The sequence below is a fragment of the Pagrus pagrus genome (assembly GCF_965226575.1).
Source record: "Pagrus pagrus genome assembly, chromosome: 8".
Taxonomy (NCBI): Eukaryota; Metazoa; Chordata; class Actinopteri; order Spariformes; family Sparidae; genus Pagrus; species Pagrus pagrus.
The window spans coordinates 31,776,791-31,800,579 of NC_140192.1; the positions used below are offsets into that span (position 1 = coordinate 31,776,791).

The following is a 23,789-nucleotide window of genomic DNA, read 5'->3' on the forward strand; positions in this document are numbered from 1 at the left end:
AAATACTAAGCTCCTGTGTAATACAAGACTGGAACAAAAGCACCACACTCTAACCTCAGGATCTTAACTACACTCGCACTCCTGTAAAGCTCATTTGTCAGAGACGTACTGTTTATGGCAATTCATGAGAAAAAACACACCTTTGAGAGAGATTTGTGGGATTCCCTCTACTTGACAAGATGTTCTGGTTATATAAGCTTGTGTTGTGTACCTCAGCAGAGGTAGACAAGTGTTCAGCTGCTCTCTGGTAAATACTGGTTTCCATAGCACTGAAATTATCTTCTTATAGTACCTCCCTGCCTGCGGCCTTGAGTGGACTACAGCCTTGCATAAACAGGGCTTTTACCAGAAAGATAGCAGTGTGTTATTCCCACAAGACTTCTGAAAGGAAATGTAATGTCTTCTTCCTCAGGCAGAATGGTATTCATTGGGCTGGTAGAATACAGATCGATGAGGATTTCTGTTGTTGTACACTGACTTACCCCTCACTCTCTCCTTAGCCACATAAATCATGATCAAAACATCAATGCAGGTTTAGTGGGAAATGACTCTAAAAATAGTTATTCTATCACAGCTGAGTTCACACGCTTCAGCGCTCTCATAATGAAAGATCAGCCACACACACAGCTTTCATCAGTGCTTGGCAAAGGCTCCCTCTAGTGGCTTCATGGAAATGTCATCTTCATGCAGGTTTATACCATTAAGACTCAAAGCAGGTCTGACCATAATATATTTTTCTATGGTGCACATCTGTTTGCCTTGATATGACTAAACCAGCATTCCTGAGCAGATATATAACGAAAAGACACCAATGTCGAAAAGTAACAAAGTGCAGTAGTTGAAGAACTGGTACTTTAATTAAGCTACTACTTTATACTTACACCAATATTGTACTGCATTTAATGACAGCTATCAGGGTTGCATTAACCCATCAGGAGGTAAGATTTAGTTGTGAACCTCCTATTGACTTGCAGTACTATTCCTCAAACAACATTGTGTATATATCCTGTTGCTTATACGTTAATAATAATAATGAGGAGAACTTAAACTATAGTATTTCCATTCTATGCAACTTTTTCTTCCACTCCACTACATTTTTGGGGCAAATATTGTATGTTTTACTCTCTGAATTTGTTTGATAACTTTAGTTACTAGTTACTTTGCAGTTTGCTGCATCAGAGCCAAAGTAGCACATTTTTAAATTAATTTTTAATTTTTTTTAATTTTTAAATCTAATGGGCAATCAGATAAACAAATACTGTTTGTGATAATCATAAAAAGAAATTGGATCTGACCACTGGACAGTATACAGTATATACATACAGGTTCATTTATGTACAATGCACTTTTGATGATTACGTCAATTTATTACCAGAAAAGTACATTTGATGCAGATACCCTAAGACTTTTACTCAAGTGTGTATGGGTAATTTTTCCTTTTATATAATTTTGACACTTTTACTCAAGTATGAGACTTTGGTACTCTTTACAGCAGTGTATAATCGTAGATTTTGAGACAGAGGCCCTCCACAAAACAGCAAAAACTCAGCATCTACTTTTTAGGCCTTATCAGTTCACTTTACATTGTGCATTCTCAAATGTTTGCATTAAATCAAAGCACCACAGAGTTAACTTTTACACCCTGCATTCTGCCACATGGCTACACAACCTTATTCTTAAGTTCACTGCCAAAAGTTTGTGACTGCATGTGAGCGTTGGAATGAAGCTCAGCTCTCGCCTCACAGGTACAGCAGCCTCAGGGACAGTGTGAGGAGTCATCTGGAAAAAGCTAGGTGGCAAACCACTGCTGCTTTGCATGGAAAGAAGACTGATTCGAGATGGTTTGAGCATGCAATTAGGCTGCCTTATCACGTGGATCAATCAGGTCATTAAACACCTCAGCATCCCCCCAGGAATATCTGGAGGACAAGGCTGATGAAGTCTAACCTACCTCACTATGTGTGCTTCACAGTGAGCTGGACCTGGATCAGCAGCAAGGTAATAATTGCTGCACCGTGAATTTGGGACCTCCAGGCTTGCAGGATGCTGAGAGCATATGAACATTATGCTCAGTTGGTTATCCAGGATTTATTAGTGTGCAGATTGAAGGAGCAATTTGTGAGATCATTTAAATATAAAACTTTCAAAAATGAACATCAGCAGAATGTGAAGAAATAACAGTGTACAGTAGAAATTTTGTCAAAGACATCTATGAACTGTTTTGCAGATATCTACTGGCATTAGCATGCTAACCAGCTAGCCCCAGCCCGTCCTGTCTCTCAATATCTCTTTGTATGGCAAGAGGTTAGTCTGATAGTTTGCTATAACTAAGTAAATTCTCAGAAAATGTCAAGAAATGAAATCCTCTGACTTCTATTTTCCTTACCAAACAGAAAATACAACCGTACACTGTCTAACTAACTAACTCATCGTAAAACACATCTTTCAGACTGGACAGAAACTGAATAAAACAAACCAACAGTCCACGATTGTATTTCCAGAATCACCTCTGGTTTGGTCCAAATTAATCCTGTTAAATGTGAAAATATTCAGGTTGCTGATGTCTGACTCTCTCTCTCTCGTCTGTTGCTTCATGTCTCTCCTGTCCCCACCTGCCGTGTCTTCTTGTCCCTGAAGTCATAGTCCTGGTCAGACACGCTGTAAATCACCCCTATAATGTATGCACTGTCTTCAAACTGGCATCTGTTGGTCTCTTTGGGGCTGTCCCTCTTTATCTCAGCCATCAGGTGACGAGGATGCTCCCCCATACAGTATGGTTCTGGACCTACCTTTGAGTTCTGTCCATTTCTTACAAAATACATCTTTAAAGACACTGATCTGCATTCGTCATAATGAATCATGTAGTTATGAGACTTTCTTGGTATTTAACTTGTGGTTTATTACATGTATTGTATGTTGTGAGAACAGAAGGTGTAGTAGGCTATGCTGCACAGATTGCATCACACTTTGAGGCACATTTGTGATTTTGGGCAATATAATAAATTTTACTAAAATTTGACTAATTTTTTTCACCACTAAGTAACTTCAGCAGTCAGCTCACACCTTGTACTTCAGGGAGCTCCTTATTCTTTCATATTCATTAAGTTATCACAGGACAGAGACCAGAGTTTAATGGAAGCCACTTTATTAGCTTAACACACATCCTGCAGCAAGTATTGTTCATGGATGTGGACATAAAAGCACAGACTTGTGAAATATATCATAATACTGAAATCTCTCTTCATACACAGTGGATGACTAGTTACAGAGAATCACAATACAACAATAACCAATGACAATACTGTGATCCAACACAGGGGACAACAGGAAACTGGGTGTCTAAAGGAGGAAAGTACACTGCCAAAATCACTAGTAAGATTACCAAACTATACTGTATATGTCTCTTTCAAAATGCTTCATCTACAGCTTAATACACCATCAGAGGGCTTTATGTTGCCGTTTCCAAGGTCAGACACAACACTGTAAATCTGATGATTTGTACAAAACAGTATGGTTGCTACTGTATGGAAAGCACTACATAAACACTAGCAGGCTCCAACAAAATAAAAGAAGAAGATGAAGGTTATGTGTATTGGAAGGGGAGAGAAAACAATAGAAGTGAATAAACAGATAATGTGGTAAATCCACCATCTGTTCAGTGAAAAAGACCATTTTGTTACATTAGAACTGTGAAGCAGTGGAATAATCGTACCAGTATAATCTTTAAGCAGTTTTCATTTATAACCCATCATCCCTGAATCTCTCCTAGTCCTCTAAACTAATTCACATACATAACTTTTCCAAAAGAAAGAAACATCCCACAATATACTGTCGACAACATTCAACACAGATCCAATCTCTTCCAATAAACTTTGATCAACATCAGCACACTCATAAAATCAACACACAATGATGTGATTTTAAACACAGTTTGGTTTATGAGCCACACAATCATATTCAAGATCAAATGTATATTTAATGTGTGAGGCTGGGGGAGGAGAGGGGACCGAGGAGGGAGGGATGGGACAGTTAGATGATCCTGCTGAGGAGGGAACGCTACAGGAGCTTCTTAACTCATCTGCTCTTCTTTTTCCAAGTCTTTGAGGGCTTTTAGAAGATGAGGAGGGGTGAAGATTTCAGTTGATCCTGGAAGACACAAGATGACCAATGATCAACCTTTTCACAATAATGACCTGAGGGAATTAAAACTTTATTTTACTTATCTTTTTCATGGGTTTGGTCATAGTTTCTTTCAGTAAGAATGTAGTACTATAAAATACAACTTAATCTTGAAAAATGATATGTTATCTGACAGCGAGGCTTGCTGAGCAGGGCACAGTTTGCTGAACAAGCTGATCAAATCTTTAATAACTGCACTTCTTCCTGCACATTTGCTCTTTGCCTCTGCACTGCTGCCAGTCAAGCACCACCCCCACATTGATGATGATCTTTTCATCAGTGTTGTTTGCATTAATCTATGCGAAGGAGGTTATTTATCCACTTCTACAATCAACAAAAATATTAAAGCCACACTTTTGTTTTTGTTGACTTTTCTATGCACACAAAATGCCTACTTCTGTCACATGTTCAGCACAAAGCACACCATGGTGTTGTTTGGTGAAAGTGTACATTAAAATGGCCTTTTACTGTGACCACAGCACACCTGTCCCTAATTATGCTGTTTATTCAGCATCTTGATATGCCACACTTGTCAGGTGGACAATTATCTTGGCAAGGGTCAAGTGCTCACTACCAAACAAATCTGTGTTCCAGACTTGAGGGAAGGCTTGTGTGTTCACAGAAAAAGTCTCAGATCTTTTTCATGAGTGAAAGTAGAAACAAAAGCCTTCATATTTATGTTGAGTGGAGATAAAACAATAGAAAAGGTAGAGATAAAACCACTGTTGCAGGCAATTACATAGATTAACTGTGACAGCACTGATGAGTTGAAGATGACTGTTTACATAATCTATGCTTACTTTTGTCCAGATTTTGTTTGGCCTTGTTCTTGTTTTTATTGTCCGTTTTTTATCTTCCTGTCATTTGTTTTGTATGTAACATTGAAATCAACTTCAAATCCAGATTTACATTTCTCATATGTGTACACATACTTGGCCAATGAAGCTAAATCTGATTCTGATCATTCATTTGTGTATGATGCCACATCCTGATGGACTATAACTGATTGGCAAGTACTTATTTTTTTACATACACTGATCAGCCACAACATTAAAACCACTGACAGGTGACGTGAATAACATTGATCATCTCATCACAATGCGATGTTCTGCTGGGAAACCTTGGGTGCTGGCATTCATGTGAATGCCACTTGACACGCACACCCATCCAAACACTGTTGTGGACCAAGTACAACCCCTCATCACAACAACACTACCCGATGGCAGTGGCCCCCCAGCAGGACAATGAGCCCTGACACACCGCAAACACTGCTCAGGAACAGCTCGAGGAACACAATAAAGGGCCCAAGGTGTTGACCGGGCCTCCAAATTCCCCAGATCCAAATCTGATTGAGCATCTGTAAGACGTGCTGGAGCAGGTCTGATCCATGGAGGCCCCACCCCCAACATACAGGACCCAGAGGATCCACTATAAAACACCCTGGTGCCAGACACCACAGGACACCCTCAGAGGTCTTAAGTCCATGTCTTGACAGGTCAAAGCTGTTTTGGCTGCACAAGGGGAACCTTCACAATATTAGGCAGGTGGTCATAATGTTATGCCTGATCGGTGTATACCCTGAGTGGTGCCTATTTGACATAATGTATTGCATCTTAAATGCATGGCATTACTGCAGCAACATTCTCATCAGCCAGTTTCAATAAAGTTTTGGTAAATTAATCCTAAATCGTTCGTGCAGAATTTAGGCAACTAATCTGGAGGATTTTGCAGTCATGATAGGAGTGTGAGCTCTCTGAGCACCTTCACATAGAAAACAGAGACAGTTGTTGGTGCCATCAGGTAGAACCAAGGAACTTTGGAAAATAAGGAAGGGTCATAACGTCACTGATTCTCACTTTGGATCAAGACTGTGGTAGCAGCTGTATTGAAGTCTATGGGAGATGATGGAGAAACACACTCAAACCCAACATATCTATGTCATATGACTGATGAAGAAATGCCTCCAGAAAATGAAAGAACACACTTCAGAGAGGAGGTTAACCACTGATTGTTTTGTTGACATGTTTGTGGCAAAACTGCAGTCTCAACAGTGAAATATGTTCTGACCTGTATCGTTTGATCATGATATTATCGGCCCTGTCAATCATCTGGGAAAAACAATCAGTGGTTAACCTCCTCTCTGAAGTGTGGTCTTTCATTTTCTGGAGGCATTTCTTCATCAGAAGTCATACAACGTTGTTTTGTTGGGTTTTAGTGTGTTTCTCCATCATCTTTCATAGACTTCAATACAGCTGTCACCACAGTCTGGAACCAAAGCGAGATTCAGTGACGTAATGACCCTTCTTTCGTTTTTAGGTTCCTTGGGTGGAACAGGGAAGTTGCCCATCACCTCTGTGAATCACACAAGTCATGAAAGACTGCAAGCTATGATTGGTTAGGGTCTAACATGTACTGTGCCATGTGTGCCAACAACTTAGAACTCTGTAATTGCACCTGACACACTGAAGACAAAAATAATGCAATAAAAAATAAAGTATAATACCAGCATAATTATATTTTCATATGGCAGGCCATGGTTGCAGCAGGTTTTGTGATTTCCCTACCCACCTATGCATGCTGGCATGGATAAGTGAGAGTAATAGTACTAACTTAATTGCACTGCTTGTTTACGGTGTAACAACATAAGTGGTCCTGGCAGCACTCAGACAACCACAACTGAAGATCTCCTGACACATGGTTCATTTTGGTGTCATGGCTGCTCAGTGATTAAGATGGCTACAAAACAACTTTTTGTACCAAGATCGAAAGAAAGAACACTTTGTTTACCAGTAAACCCTTATCCAACAAACAGCAGGGAGACGCCAACAAACATTTTCCTCAACTAGAAGGACATTCAGAAACAAGTTACAGTGACATTTCTCCCTGTGAGGTTGTGGCTGCACAAGGGAAAAATGTGCCACGGATTGTGTTGGACAAGGAAACTGTTCTACTGGAAAGGAAGACAATGAACAGTGGCAGTGACAGTGGACAGAAATCACAACAACGGCCCTGAACGGTGTAAAAGGGAGGTGAGATACAACACAGCACCACAAGTCAGACAGGAAGATACATGAAGACAAAATGATAACAATGAAATGTTTTCTTCTAAAACTGAGCGACCAAGATGAAAATCAACTGTTGTAGTGAACTGTGGTCTGAGGAAAGTGAAACTGCCCCGGCTTTATATCACTTCTTAATATAAAAAAGTCTAAAAAATTCTACTTTTAGCGAGGTTGTTTAATTGATTAACACTTTTGACATGAAATGAAACACCAGACAAATATTTTCTATTATATTAGAAATTCACACAATGTATTTATTCTAGGTTAGTGTGTGTTCTGATCGATTTATGTTCTGTGATGTTGCAGTATCACATGTGTATGCAGCACTATTATGGATCCCACTGCTTTTCTTGGTATGACCCACCCTACTTTACCTCTGATTGGTTGACTTCATTGGTTGAGTTGATAGGTTTAGTCTTGAGGATTAGTAGTGGGATTGGTTAGGATTAGGTTCAGACTATCAGAGGCAGAGTAGGGTGGGTCGTCATAATTAACAAACAGTAATTAACGTATGCATATGCAGTGTTAACATAAAACAGTAGCGCCATGCTAGACCAAGCCAAGTTCACATCAGGACAGTTCACCAAAAAAGCTGCAGTATTCCTTTAGGATATGAAACACGGGTCAGGGTCAGTGTCTTCACAACAACAAAGAAGCATTTGAGTGTGAACATCACTGAGAAAAAACACTGCAGGGATCAAGGGTACAATACTGGGCATGTGAGCTGGCCTGGGAGAACACAGATTCACAAATTACACCATTACTTATGTATTTACTTCCAAGCATGTTTTCAGTCTGCAGTTTGCTCCTCTGTCCCCTCTGGTGGGGCGTTGGGGTCCAGGAAGTCTGGGTGCTGGAGTTCCTTTAGGTACTTAGGTGGAGTGAGAATGTGGGTTGAACCTACCGGGGACAAATGTCTGAAAGGTCAGCAAGGACTGAATTCTGGATGAAGGCTTGTGTACTACATAAGATGCACATTAGACTGGCCATGACAAAAAAAATCCACTTAGGTCTGATTGAAAAGTTACAATGTGCTAACAAAATATTCAGTGAGACTGAGAGTCTAGTGAAATCTGAACAGTGGATGATTTTGCAGATTCACTTATTCTCTCCTCCTTCCTGTGCCTGACACTGAATCCACTCACTGAGAGTCACAACAAAATATCAGCTCTCACAGTCAATGTGACTAATACATTTCACAGAAGTCACACTCTGCTGAGTCAGCTCTGCAGGGAACAGAAATATAACAGACACATCAGCAAAATGCAAACACTCAGGAGGACTCCATAAAGGAACAGTTCACCCAAAACTGAACATTCAGTCATTATCTCCTCACCCTCTAGCTGATGTCATATTGGGTGAAGTTTAGAAGAAATTTCTGGAGCTTCACAGCAAAACAGCATTCTCCTAAACAACTGAAGTAGCTGGAGACTTTAAAAATGTAAAAAACGTGTAAAAAACATTACAAAAATCCTCCATACATACATAACAAAGACATTATTTACATCCTTTTTTAAGATCAAATCTTCACTGCTGCTAAGCTAAAGGCGGTAGCGTGCACCCCGTCTGAAGTAGGTGCCCAAGCTCAATGGTTGAGGGTGTAAATAACGCCTTTTCAAATCACTTTGGGATCTCAGAGCTTCGAGAGACTTAGATTACAGCATACGAGCTGTACATAGCCATTGGATGTTTTTTTGGTTGGTTTTCCATTTTAATACTAGTCCCCAGCTACTTCTGTTGTTTAGGAGAATGCTGCAACGCTGTTTTGCTGTAAAGTTTCAGAAAAAACCTTAGACCATCGATCCTTCATGTACGCACTAATATTGGCTGAACTGGTTTCTGGCACTATGCACCTTTTAAATGAAATGAACTGCAAACTGCACTCAGACTTGAGTCTTACATTTACTTGCGTAGATTAAATCAATTTTAACGATTCACAATCTGATGTATTTTCTTATTCTTGTTAATTGTTTTTATAAACCCCTTTTTACTGTGTAGTTGTGTTGTTTCTGTCTGCTGATTGTGTTCTTGTAAATGTTTCTTGCTCTCAGTCTCTCTTGGAAAGAGCAAGACTGTCTGATTAAATAAAGATTGAATAAATAAAATTAACCTTAAAATAGAGGAAGAAAAATCTGTTAAAAAATCTGCCTCATGTTGATGTTAGACACATCAACATGAGGCAGATATAGTATTCATATTAAACAGTATACAAATAATGCTTTTTAACTGTATGAAAGAGAATGTTTTTTGCTGTATAATCAAATATAAAGGGGCACTTGACTAATTAAGTATCACACTTTAGTAAGAGTTGTGGGACTGAGACAGATTTACTTTTTCTATCCAGTGAACTCACCGATCAGCGCCTCCCACTTGCCATTGGCCTGGGTGACCTCATACCCACAGCGCATCTCGCTGTATGCCATCCCTCCGATAATAAATACGATGATCCTTGGCCCCGTCTTCATCTCTGTGGGGCCCCTGTTCTTGTGCCAGTTACCATAGCGAGCACTGCAAGATGTGAAATGAAGAAATAGATAAATATTTACTGCAAAACACTTTTTAAACACAATTTAAACAACAACACTTTATCTAGGTGCTGTACCGTAGGCAACTGGACTTGTTTCAGTTTCTTGAAGACGTTTCACCTCTCATCCAAGAGGCTTCTTCAGTTCTAACTAACTGGAGAGGAGTTGGCAGGCTTTTAAATTCTGTATGGGTGTGTTCTTACAGAGTCATTAAGGACACCTGTGAGCTCTGAGTTTCAGAGTCATTAGGGCTACTTGTTGGTAAAACCGGTCTTCATGTGTTTTGTCCTTAGGATGGAAAGTTTCTGCCTCAGTGTGTTGGTAGGTTTAAAGTGAACTGAGCTATGATGTTTATTAAAGATCCTCCTGAGTTTCTCAGATGTTCCTGCAACATAGGGAATGACGATGTTGTTACATTTTCTCGTCTCCTCCTCTCTGTCTGCCCTTTCGTGGTTTTGACAAGGGTCCAGTTTGGGTAGCCACAGGTTTTAAGCGCTCCCCTGATGTGCTTCTGTTCCTTCTCCTTCCTCTCTGACTTAGTGGGCATGGTCTCAGCCCGATGGTTTAAGGTTCTGATGACCCCCAGCTTGTGCTTCAGTGGGTGATGAGGGTCGAACAGCAAGTCTGTGTGTGTAGGTTTTCTGTACACCTCAGTGTTGAGGCTTCTGTCTTCTTCAATGTGTACTGCGCAGTCCAAGAAGGGCAGACTGTCTCCTCTGACAGCTTCCCGTGTGAACTTGATGTCATTGTTACCAAGGAGAACACAGCACCTGGCCCAGACAACATCAGTGGCCGTGTCCTGCGGTGCTGTGCAGAGCAGCTGGGGGGCGTGTTTCAGCTCCTGTTTCAACGATCCATGGACAGCAGCACAATTCCTCAGCTATGGAAGCACTCCACAGTGGTCCCCATCCCCAAGAAGAGCTTAGTCAAAGCTCTGAACAACCTCAGGCCTGTGGCTCTCACCTCTCTTGTGATGAAGGCTATGGAGTGGGTCATAAAGAGACACATCATCATGGTAACTGACCCACTGATGGACCCTCTCCAGTTCACATACCGTGCAGGCAGAGGGGTTGATGAGGCCAAAACACTCATCATGGACACGGTACACAAACACCTGGAACACCCCAAACCCACAGCCAGACTCCTGTTTTCAGACTTCTCCACTGCAGTCACCACCCTACAGCCACACATCCTAGCAGAGAAACTCTCCACCCGCTTCCACCTGGACGACCAGCTGATCCTGTGGATTACAGACTTCCTGACCAACAGATCACAGAGGGTGTTGGTCAATAACACCTTCTCCGACGTCTCGGTCGTCACCTCTACAGGCTCCCCTCAGGGCTGCGTCCTCTCACCTCTGCTTTTCATCCTTTACACCGATGACTGCAGGTCCACCCATCCAGACTGTCATCTGGTAAAAAACACGGATGACACAGTTCTCCTGTCCCTGCTCTCAGGCCCCCTACATCACCACAGCTCATGAGTTTGCGGAGTGGTCTGATAAATTGGAGAAGACCAAAGAGATGGTGGTGACCTTTTCCAGCAAGCAGCGGGAGCTGGCTGCAGCTGCCATCAGCATAATCCACAGGAGGAATGTAGAGTTTGAGTACAAATACCTGGGCACAATTTTTGACAGTACGTTTAAATACTATTAAATAATCGAAATAAAATTAATTATATTATGTTATCGATGCACTCACTATTAAGACTGACCAGACATTTGAGGAACTAACATCACTACTACCAAGCAATGTCCTGGAAAATGTCTCCAAGTTTGTTGAGAAGGCACAAGCATCACAACACACGAAGGGTAAGGAATGGCAGACACGCAAATTCCAAACTCTTCAGGCACGTTAAAGCAACTCGCATAGAACAGAAGCTCTCACGTGGAGAAATAAGGACATCAACAACACAGCACATAAGGACATACAAGAGAAGTGGGTGAAAAACTTGTTCAACAGAGAGCGCACCCAACCAGAGAAGGATGTCCTTGCCAAAGGACTGAACTTTGCAGTAGCTCCAGAACAGATACCGGTCGTAGATCTCATCACAGCAACAGAGTCAGCCATCAGAAACAACAAGCTGGCAGACACAGAGGCAGAACAGCTACGGTTGAAGGTATCAGCTGCTCTTGCTAATGCAAAAACACCCCCCTCCAACCTCACTACTGAGGAAAGGAAGGCCCTGGCATCACTCAAAAGAGACCAGAACATCACCATCTTACCGGCGGACAAAGGGAGATGCACTGTAGTGCTAAACACAGCAGACTACCACACCAAAGTCACTGATCTGCTTAGTGATACTAACACCTATGAGACTCTGAGGTGAGATCCTACCAATAGCTACAAAAAGAAGGTTATAGAATATCTGCAAAAACTGGAAAAGGACAAAGCCATTGACAGATCATTATATTGCAGACTGTACCCCGGGGAAGCCATCGCATGTATCTATGGACTCCCCAAGATACACATGGAAGGAGCACCACTTGGATCCATCATCAGCAGCATTAACTCAGTTACTTATAACATATCCAAGCATTTAGTCAATATCCTAGCTCCTTTGGTCGGTAACACTCAACACCACATCAAAAACTCACAGGATTTCACCAGCAAGGTGAGAGAGATAACACTCGACCCAGACGAAACAATGGTTTCCTATGATGTCACATCACTTTTTACATGCATTCCCACTCAAGAGGCTGTTAGGATGGTGAAGAAACACCTACTACAGGACAGCACTTTGTCCAGCAGAACCAACTTCACCCCAGATCACATTTGTGCCTTACTTGACCTCTGTCTGATGACCACCTACTTCCAGTACAGTGAAGACTTTTACAGACAGAAGCACGGCTGTGCCATGGGCTCACCGGTGTCCCCAATAGTGGCCAACCTCTACATGAAGAAGTTGAGAGCAGAGCTTTGATTACCTTCACAGGAACTGCTCCAAGCCACTGGTTCAGGTATGTGGACGACACCTGGGTCAAAATCAGAGCAAGGGAAGTGGAAGCCTTCACAGAACATGTAAATGCTGTGGACAATAACATCAAGTTCACACGGGAAGCTGTCAGAGGAGACAGTCTGCCCTCCTGAAGACAGAAGCCTCAACACTGAGGTGTACAGAAAACCTACACACACAGATCAATACTTGCTGTTCGACTCTCATCACCCACTGGAGCACAAGCTGGGGGTCATCAGAACCCTAAACCATCGGTCTGAGACTGTGCCCACTAAGTCAAAGGGGAAGGAGAAGGAACAGAAGCACATCAGGGGAGCACTTAAAACCTGTGGCTACCCAAACTGGACCCTTGTCAAAACCGCTAAAAGATCCAGAGCAGACAGAGAGGAGGAGACGAGAAAACGTAACAACATTGTCATTCCCTATGTCGCAGGAACATCAATGCAGCCAGGAGAAAAATCATTCCTTTGAGGACAACAATGTTAACATTTTGGCCAGAGAAGACAGATGGTTTGAAAGAGGAGTAAAGGAATCCATCTATGTCAAACTGGAACGACCGTCTTTGAACAGAGGAGGTGGCCTAAGACATTACTTATCATCCTGCTGTACTGAGTTCTCTCCCCAGACAGTTTAACAACCATTCACACCTGGGCTCATCTAGCCCTGGCAACCTACATGAAGGCCAGTTTGACCAATGACCCACAAGTGGCCCTAACGACTCTGAAACTCAGAGCTCACACATGTCCTTAATGACTCTGTAAGAACAAGCCCACACAGAGTTTAAAAGCCTGCAACTCCTCTCCAGTTAGTTAGAACTGAAGAAGCCTCTTGGATGAGAGGTGAACTGTCCAAGAAACTGAAACAAGTCCAGTTGCCTACGGTACAGCACCTAGATTTACCATGACCTGGATGACTGAGAACCACCATCAACAACAACACTTTATGGCTTTATTGAAACAATGTGGTACCGGATGTATAGGCAACATGCATTAAAAATGACAAACCTTGATGGAGCGCTGGCTTTGGCAGATACTTGTCGCTGGGAAATGTACGGGTACTGCTTGGGGTCAAGTTTGTCCTCAATGGCGTCCTGTAGGAACACATTGAAGTTACTACAGTTGGCATCAGAAACAGACTTAAAGTTTTCACCAAAAATATTACCTGAAGCCACATTCAGATAGATTAACAGTACAGGGAGAGTGATGAATAAAATATTAACCACCACAAAATGACAGATTGTGGTCTGTCAAAGACAGGACAGCAGGACAAAGCCAAAAGAGAACAACAACACATCTGATGAGCTCTTTCTCTCCTGATGACTTTGTCTGTTGTTTTATTTCTTCCCAAATAGGCCTCTATGTTGTTGTTGGGATCCAATTTAAAAATTCAAGGACGTTGTTCCTGACGGGTATGAAATAACAGAAGGACCACATTATCATTATTGTAGGCTGCATATTTGTAGTAGTTAGGGCACTAATCCCTAATAAAGTCTACAGTCATACTGCATTGTGATAAAAGGAAAACTAACATAAAAATCACCTCAATGAGATCCTTGACGAGGGGAGTCCACCTGGACAGCTGGTAGGTCTGCTCACTGATTCGCTCTTTACGATCGGGCTTCTTGGCTTTCTTGGCGGTGCCCTGAGAGGAAAGTGATGCTGATCACTCATCTGCTTTCATAGTTCACACAGCAGTACATCAACTCACTGAGACAGTTAAAGGGTGTGTCATTTTTCATATCTGTCTGGAGTTTTAGTTATTTAGAAAGAAATTAGTGTTGGATACACACATCAGAGCACAAACCATGCTTTTACAGAGAGGTTTTCAGTTCACTTTGCTGTTAGACTGTCAGAAACATGTTTAAGAGACATGCTCAGAGTGGATTTTTCTGTTGGCAGTTTCCAGCCAGCATGTGCATAAAGCCGATAATCTCATGCTGCAGGGTCCACTGTAGGTTTTCCATTTTGGGCCTGTGTGGGTTTGATGTGCACTCAAATATAAATAGGAATAAGACACTGAACACAGTCTAGAATGGAATTTAGGATAATTACGAAGAAAAAAACCCAGACAAACAAAGTTCAGTAAAGATTCTGCGTAATACATTGGCACACTCTGAAGAAAGAACACCAGAAAACTGCATTTAAAGAGCCCCTTCAGACATGTATTAAGACATACATACAATTACTCTGCGTGGAACAAGTATGTGCATCTGATACTTTTCCTTAAAAAGAAGTATTATGTCCACATTAAAATCATTAAAATGGCACATATTCCTCTGCCTCATAAAATATCCTGATTTGTCAAAATGCAATTTTTGTTCATTTGTTAAGTTTTCCTGCAGGAGTCTCCTACTCCACTGTGAAGTCCATTCTGAGTGTGTGTGTGTGCACACAGCATCATCACACTTGTGTTTGCTGAATATCAAACCAGGATAGACTTCCAAACTATTTGAGATGTCATAAATCATGCTCGTAGCTCTGCCTCTTAAAATCAGATTTTCAGTGAGTTCAGAGAAAATTTTGAGCAAAAAATGTGAAAACAACCTTCTGTCAAACTGCACATCCATCATCCTAGGCAGTGAAGCTCAGACATTCAACTGGAGGATCAAGAAGAAAAACACTTCTTTGACTGGAGGGGCCTTTAAGGTCGGTGTCATTTATTTTAAATTTGGTTTGGTAAAATTTAACAACCAATGAAAAATCACACAAGGGTTAGGGTTATTTGTGAATTAAAAATATTTTCATCATCAATAGGAAGCAAGCTGAGTTGGGCAGTCAGAAAGCATTGACAGATGGACTGTCACGTTTTCATGAGATTTGTTGAAAATGAAAAAAGTACAGAATAACTCTGTTCTTATCGTTTAAGGACCAGCATTTCTGAAAATCTGAAAAGTGATATGTAATCATTATCACAGTAATGACTGTGTTTGTATGTCGGGTCTGTTGTTATTACACACAACCACATCTCAGAAACTTTGTGATTGAGGAATCTGGAACAAGTTTTCCATTTAGAATCACAACTTAAAGAGCCATGCTGCTTTATTATGAATAGTAGGTTAAGGGTCATATGGTCTTGATGAGACACTGAGGTCCTGGACCAGGACAGCTCACCTCAGAGATAATGGGAACGCCCATGTGGGCCATGTTGGAAATGATGTCACTGTCCTCTGGTGGGATGTTGGCATGCTGAAGGAGCTTACACAGGTTCTCCTCAGTCACACCTGACACACACGTAAAGATACACAAACACATGCAGCATAGACTTTCAGTTCACACCAGCAGGTGTGCATGCACATTCACAAATATGGTATAATGCATGCAAACATGAAGGAACTTAAGAATGGATTAGCACTGAACAAAACACAAGAACGAAAAATGAATGCACATTTCAGATTCCATCAAAAATTCTCAGTGGGATTTTCTGCTTTGTTCATGCAGGATTTCAGGTCCATCCAAATGTTAATAGTTGATATGAAAAACAGCACGGTGAATATCTGACCATTCTTAAGGAAGATGTAGAGCAGAATGATGCGGATCTTGTCAGACACACTGACATTGGCGTCCAGCAGAATGGGTACAATGAGCCTCATGGGATCCTTGATCTTCTCTCCCTCTGCATCTATACCCATTGCCAGATCCTTCAGAACAATGGAGCGCAGGAGAGGCCAAAGCACAACATGATTCCACAGAAGTTCCATTGAAACAATTACTGAAAGTTTCTGACTAGACATGTAGCTCAGACAAAAGCGATATCTGATATCGCTGTGTTGGTGTTGTTCCATCATTACAACTGATCAGTCACATTTTTGTTATGTTATAGCTCTGCGACTCAGGACCAGACCAGAAAAAGATACGCATGGGAGAAGTTATTCTGGCTAACGTGGTTAGTGATTTGAAAGTGTCCTTGTTGTGTAAACCGAACCAAACAGGACAGAAAACAAAAAAGGGAAAATAATAAGTGAACAAGTGTAAAGACAATAAATGAACATTATAAATAATATGCTGTAAGCAGGATACAAAACCTGATCTCCAGGGTATAAGTACTGTACTGAACCCAATCAGGAGTTTTCTCTTTGTGTTAAGTTAACTGGCGGTCCTGGAGCAACAATAATAATGTTCTAAGAACAACACCGACACAGACATATCTGAGAAAGTGTTAGAGAAGAGCCTGTACGTGGCTTCAATGACCTCCACTTAAGGCGTTGAGAGAGGGGGGAGAAGCTGTGGAGAGACAGCAGGAGGGGGGATAAAGCAGCCACAGCAGTAATAACAGCTTTAATCCTTTTAGTAATGTGTTAATATTACTTTTTCCCCCTGGTAATGATACATTGCTGTAGCACATTACTTTTAAAATGCATGTATAAAGTTACCCCCAACACTACTGGGGACTGAGGATGGATGGGTCAGGGTTAGGGTTAGGGTCATTTTTGGGTGTGTGGACCTGGTTTAAATTCTAAATTCTGAACTGACCTCGTTGTGACCTTGTTCATGTGAACCAAACTTTGAACTTGCTGCTGTGAAGTGTGAATGTGCAGTGCTAATATCCTCCATCAGCTGTTGACTGTGTTGGTGAGTGGGCCAGGCTACAATAACTAACTTCCTGTTGGCTTTAGAGCACCCCCCATGCTGCCATTGGTTGCTTAAACTGAAATGCCACATTGAGGTTCCCTCACTTTCTACGTTATCACACAATCTAGAGACAGATCTAACTTTACAGCTGTGGTGTCTGAGTGATTTACTTGTTCTACACGACAGAGTTTGTCCACAGTGCCCTGGTAGCGGTTCATACAGTCTTCAGCCAGGTGGAGATGGGTTGAATACTGAGGTCAGAGAGGAGAGATACTGTCAAATTTGACACAGAGAATACAATCAGCTGCCAACAATATTAAAACAGAATGTTTTTCAGTGTTCATATATACAACTTGGGAAACCTACAAAATCTGAAGCTCTGTTCTCAAATTAATAACACCTGTTTCTAAATCACATGTCAGATAATGTCATTTTCTCCTCTTGCTGATTAATTGGTGAAACAGTGTTACAAGTAGATCATCTACGTGTCTGTACGCACATGCACATGTACACACGAGTGCACAAATGTTCAGCTGTGTACAGTGTCACAGTGTAAGTGACTCAATACAGTAGCATGACCTGCTGTTAGTGTATAGATGTACAGTAACACTTCAACCTTGCTGAGCTCCTTCTGATACTGAGGCATCTTCTTCAGCATCTGAGACAGTTCCTTCATGGTGGTCTGAAACACATTGAAAAGTAATATACTTTACTAATGCTATTTACCTTTTTACTTTTATATAATACTATACTTATGTTTGCTTTGCTAAACTCAAACATTCTACACATTATTGCACTTCATTCACATTTTCATAACAGAGTGCTAAGTTTGTCATAAGTTCTGTATCAGATCATGAAGTGCGGAACAGTATAATCAAACCTGCCCCATAAATGTGAGGGGAACGTTAATTAACTGCATTAACATTAATTAGTACTCAGTTTAAGTGGTGTGTGATTTCATCATCACAATCTGAAGTGAAACTGTATTTCTGTGAGTGTGTCAGTGTGACACGGCCTGCAGCTGGCTTGATGTTTCGAAGAGGCCTCTGTGGCATTTTCAGTTTTCTTTTGTTAGGACTGTAAACTGTATGGCACACATTCAAGATTCAAACAAATCATTGCTTCATCGCATGTTTTTAATTTAATTATTCATTCATTTAAAATATTTATTATTAACGCAAAGGCTTATGCTAAGGAGCCAGGTATCTCACTTTAGTGCTTTGCTGGAGTTTGAAACATTTCTCCAACTCCACACTGGCTCCTTTGGGCCTCTAGTTGTTTAATATCAGGTACAACCAACCCTCAGGTTCCTTCTCCTAGCTCTCCCTGCAGGACTAGCTATGAAAGAAAGCTGGTTTTGACACGTTTAAGTAACATTTTCACACACACACACATGCAGTTATACAGTTCTTGACATATTCGTTTCAGAGGAGGAGTGCCTCATAATGTTTATACTGAAACCTTGGTGATAAGCAAAATCTTCTGACCTCCAGTGATCACTTAACACACACACACACTTCTGAGATGTCATCTCATTTAATATACATGCCAATCGTTGATTATTCCTATTTGTAAGCTGTGAGCATATTTACAGTCAGTCAGTCAAACAGTGTTCAACTCAAAGTGATGGCTATTGGGCCAAGGCAGTATAAAATGCAGAGCAAGATGAATAAGACAGAATTCTACGTTAGCCTAGAGTGGATGGATGGAACTTAAAGAAAAAAAGCTTTTTTAGCTCTGTGTTTGGTTCTGAGAGAAATATCTGGTTAAGTGTTCACCAGTCTCTAACTGTGGTTGTCTGCTATTTGTTGCTGAGCAAGTACTGTACGGCAATTTTTTTTTTCCATGAAGATATACACCGATCAGGCATAACATTATGACCACCTGCCTAACATTGTGAAGGATCCCCTTGTGCAGCCAAAACAGCTTTGACCTGTCAAGACATGGACTTAAGACCTCTGAGGGTGTCCTGTGGTGTCTGGCACCAGGGCGTTTTATAGTGGATCCTCTGGGTCCTGTATGTTGGGGGTGGGGCCTCCATGGATCAGACCTGCTCCAGCACGTCTTACAGATGCTCGATCAGATTTGGATCTGGGGAATTTGGAGGCCCGGTCAACACCTTGGGCCCTTTATTGTGTTCCTCGAGCTGTTCCTGAGCAGTGTTTGCAGTGTGTCAGGGCTCATTGTCCTGCTGGGGGGCCACTGCCATCGGGTAGTGTTGTTGTGATGAGGGGGTGTACTTGGTCCACAACAGTGTTTGGATGGGTGGTGAGTGTCAAGTGGCATTCACATGAATGCCAGCACCCAAGGTTTCCCAGCAGAACATCGCATTGTGATGAGATGATCAATGTTATTCACGTCACCTGTCAGTGGTTTTAATGTTGTGGCTGATCGGTGTATGTCTGCTGTGCTGAAACTGATCCTGTGAGAGCGGTGAGAGTGAACCAAAACATTAAAGTTGCAGCAGGACAGCTAAATGAAGAGCCGAGGCTCACTGTAAAGCGAAGGGGAGCTGCAGATTCATGTGATAATTCTGTTAGTTCATCACTTTCACATTGTCACATTGTTATTTGATACATTGATATAACAGCTCCCACACACTGTCCACTTCACTGCAAATAAGTTTAATGACAACGTTTTGGTACTCATCAGGTCATCTCAAGATAAAGAAGATAACCTGATGAAGGTCTGAGTGCCAAAACATTAACCTTATTTGCAAGTGAAGTGGACAGTGTGCTGGAGCTTATTTCCTGTTTTTGTCGGCCCTTGGTCTTCTCCTACAAACCTGTCGATCCTCAGGTGAGCAAAAGCTGTACTGTGTATTATAACCACTTTAAATATATTTCATAATAAATCTTTTACTTTTTGTTGACTACGTGTCTTCCCAAATGTATATTTTTTACTTTGTTAAAATTCAAGTTAGGTCCAGAACTTCTGCATGATACTTTGACTCTTGTATCACCTGTGTGTGACTGTGTGAAGGACAGTTGGGAGCTGGAATGGAGTAACAGATCCTGAAAGCAGAGTACAGTGATACAGTGTGTCCTCTACCTTTTCTCCAGTGTTCATCTTTTTGCTGGCAGAGAATTCTTTCAGAGAACGAGTCACAGCCCTGCGCAGACCAATGAGACAGAGAAAGAGAAGGACAGGGAAAGTCAGGAGAAATGAGTTGATGAATGTAAACTGAGAAGCTTCACTGTATGCTGATCTCTGAGAGGAATAATGCTCTGCGGCAGCTGTTTTGCCACGAGTGTGTGTGTGTGACTGGAAAGGCAAAGGCACTCACGTTGACACCTCAGCGATGTGTTTGTGTCTCAGAGTCAGCCACAGGTCGTCATCCTCATCCAGAACTACCTCCTTCAATCTCGTCTCTCCCATCCCACTGGTCTCAAAACTGACAGAGAGGGCGAGAGAGCTTTACAGACTGTTGTTCTGTTTGTTAAAGAAAATTCAAAAAAATGCCAGTGGAAATAAAATGTTTCCCCAATACGGATCGACACACAGACTTATTATGATGTTGTATTTAACCCACAGGGCCACCCTGCCACTACAGAACCCAAACTCAGTGACTGTCACAATAATCAACAAAATGAGCTCAGTGACTCTGCAGCTGTCAGAGCGCCTTCACCTGTACACGTCGTTCTCGATGCCCAGCAGGTCGTAGGCCATAGCCTGCAGCGTGAGCTCATGCAGGAGAGGTGACACAGGGTCGAAGCCACGATCCAGAATGAGCAGCTGAGTACGAGACTTGTCTGGACCCTGAAGGCATCAGAACAGACACACAAAGCGCTGTGGAGGAGTGATATTTTATACTTTTTACTTGCAGCTGATCATCTGAAACACCCTGCATGGTGACGTGTCAGGGATGTATCTGCTTCTACAAATGAGTTATTTAGCTCCACCTCCCTACCTCTCCCATGGTTGGGTCATCAGCCTTGTAGCTGTCCAGCTTCTCCTGAAGCATCTGGGCCAGAACTGCACAGTCTTTGTACTCCCTGAACCACCACACACACACACACACACACACACACACACACACACCAGCATACAAAACCAGCTCTTTATCCTGAATATGAAACATTTATTAATCATTTCCTTAAATATATGGAGTATTTCCATTATCAGCTACTTTATACTTCCACTCACTTCATTTTGGAGTAGAATGTTGTACTTTTTACTTCACTACATTTATTCGAACTGTGATTACTAGTTACTTTGCAGATTACATGCTGCATCAGTGCCAAAGTAGCGCAAATTTAATTAATTTAATGTTTCGACAAAAAAAAAAACGTGTTGAATATCAGATCCACTAACAGGCCAGGTGGATAATCTGTTGACCCATGGTATACAGTGGTATGTAAATATATAAATAATCTCCTTTTCTTGTACTTGATTAAAAATTACTTCTAATATTTTGTATGTTTAATATCAGATACTTTCAGAGTTTTCCTCAAGTACAATACGTATGGCTAAGTTTTACCAAATTAAAATATTTTAACATGACATCTTTTTTTTTTTTTATTCAAGTTTGACTTTTGGGAACTTTTTGGGCAAGTTTGATCCTGCTTGAAACTTGATGATAGCCTCTGCCACGCCATAAACCTTGTCCTTGCTGGTCTCACCCTCTGTATCGGACTCCAGGATACTCTTTGAGAGTGGCACAGAGGGTGGCGAGCTGCTCAGCACAACGCTCCAGCATGTTATTCTTCACGTCAGCCTTGAAGGGGCTGTAGAAGTCCTGAAAGGCATCCAATTTATCCAGGGAGTAGACCTGGACACAGAGAACATGACAGGGACACAACATGAGCTCCAGTTCACATTCATTAATGCTACAATAATCGTCTACTGGGGGGATCTTAACCCCAATTCATCCAAAGCAAAGATGGCTATATTTAATTCACAGTGTGTAATTCATGCATTCATGTACTTTATTATAAGCAGTTTTGATAATGAGTTTTAGTGCTCTATGATGATCTAAATGGGGTTTGAACATTTCTCAGCTATGAAGAGAATTGTTGAGGAAATACAGTAATAATCATTCAGGTTTGAAGCAAATTATAGATTAAAATATATTGTCCAGCAGAGGTCTGTCTCAATGTATTAGAGCTGGCACTCAAAATCTGACACTAATTAAATTCCTTTTCACACACACACACACACACACACACACTGACCCCCATCTGTCACCGACTCCATCACACGATAATGATCCTTGTGCTTTCTCTTGTCACACATCTTATCTGTGCTCTCATTGGCTGCAGAGCATGAGTATTGATACTGTCAGCCAATGAGATAAAGGGATAAGTGGAGGACATGTGGGCAGGGTGGGTATGATGTGTCCCGCCCACTCAGGATTAAGACTCCAGGACACCAGCAGAGGATTGAGGGCTAATGCTGATCCAAAACAAAATACTGCTGATGCTCCTCTTCACCACTGTTCCTCCCTCTGTTGATGAACTGAGTCAGTATCATATGGCGAGGTGGGGAGCGGGCCTGTCAAATATGACAGTGGATCAAATATCTGTGTGATGTTAAAAGTAGATGTAGTGATGAAGTTACTCTGCAGCTCCCCTCAGCTCTCTGGAGCTTTTTGTGTATTTCAGCTCTTTGTATTGTTCCGTAACTTTACTGGACTTTACTTCACTGCTCTCAGAGTTCTAAATAATAAACCCATTGTGCATCAAACAGCAGACAGACACAGTTAGAGACCAGCTGCTGAACATAATGGAGCACTTAGCTGGTACAGAGCCAGACATTTTTCTCTGGAGTTGCTGGAGACCAAACTAAGGAGCCTGGGAGGTCTCATTGTTGTAGTATGTTTCCATGCACACCTAAGTTAATTAATAATTAATGAGCTACGGTCATAGCTCAATTAGGCCATTTAATTGGACTACTGCCATTGTCCCAGTATACAAGCATCAGGGGAGAATCGATTTATTGACGGAAGTATGTCCAACTCCACCACAGGTAGGTGGCGATATGCATTTCAGCTAGTTGCGAACCTTCATCTGGTTGACCTACTACATCACATACCAAACAAGTTAAGAAGCGGCAAACAGGCTGCACAGCGAATGGTGAAAACATGGATGACTTTTCAGCGCTGCACAACAATGTGTATTTCTTGTTCTAGTGCTGGCCACGTTGATACCTTCACCGTCGTCTTCTTTTGTTTTTCCCAGCTTCCTGCTACAGATTTATGCCACAATGCCCGGCACGGGGACTGTGGTGCATGCGCAGAACGCCGAGGCCTGTTCAGGTCTGACTAAGGCATATACATGAAAGAGCTGACTTCCAACCACATTATCTGAGTGTGTTAGTCCCACTTTAAGAAGTTTGATTGGGTACAACTTCAGTCAGACTAACATGTTAAGATCATGTAAACGTCCTGATTGATTTAACGATTTGAGTTCTCACATGAATAATTCATGAGCACAATTTAACATAATTTACCTCATCACAAAATGTCGTGCTATTTCTCTTGTTTTGTGTACCCTTCACAT

General features: G+C 41.6%; 1 protein-coding gene across 3 annotated transcripts in view; it reads right to left on the bottom strand.

Moving 5' to 3' along the window:
• Positions 1-3,128: 3,128 nt before the first annotated feature.
• stxbp1b (syntaxin binding protein 1b) overlaps positions 3,129-23,789 on the bottom strand; it is a 37,219-nt gene continuing 16,558 nt past the window's right edge. For 2 of the 3 annotated variants that reach the window (XM_084360606.1, XM_084360604.1), the window contains 14 exons: positions 21,912-22,060; positions 21,200-21,284; positions 20,918-21,048; positions 20,576-20,683; positions 20,341-20,401; positions 17,906-17,971; positions 17,460-17,540; positions 16,220-16,358; positions 15,832-15,941; positions 14,261-14,362; positions 13,726-13,811; positions 9,595-9,749; positions 8,018-8,141; positions 4,056-4,146 (listed from right to left, as the gene is read on the bottom strand). In XM_084360606.1, coding sequence (XP_084216732.1) covers positions 8,032-8,141; positions 9,595-9,749; positions 13,726-13,811; positions 14,261-14,362; positions 15,832-15,941; positions 16,220-16,358; positions 17,460-17,540; positions 17,906-17,971; positions 20,341-20,401; positions 20,576-20,683; positions 20,918-21,048; positions 21,200-21,284; positions 21,912-22,060 — 1,383 coding nt within the window. In that variant the 3' untranslated portion in view covers positions 4,056-4,146; positions 8,018-8,031. Of the gene's footprint in view, positions 4,147-8,017; positions 8,142-9,594; positions 9,750-13,725; positions 13,812-14,260; positions 14,363-15,831; positions 15,942-16,219; positions 16,359-17,459; positions 17,541-17,905; positions 17,972-20,340; positions 20,402-20,575; positions 20,684-20,917; positions 21,049-21,199; positions 21,285-21,911; positions 22,061-23,789 lie in introns of all 3 variants that reach the window. The other variant, XM_084360605.1, reaches the window with a different exon arrangement.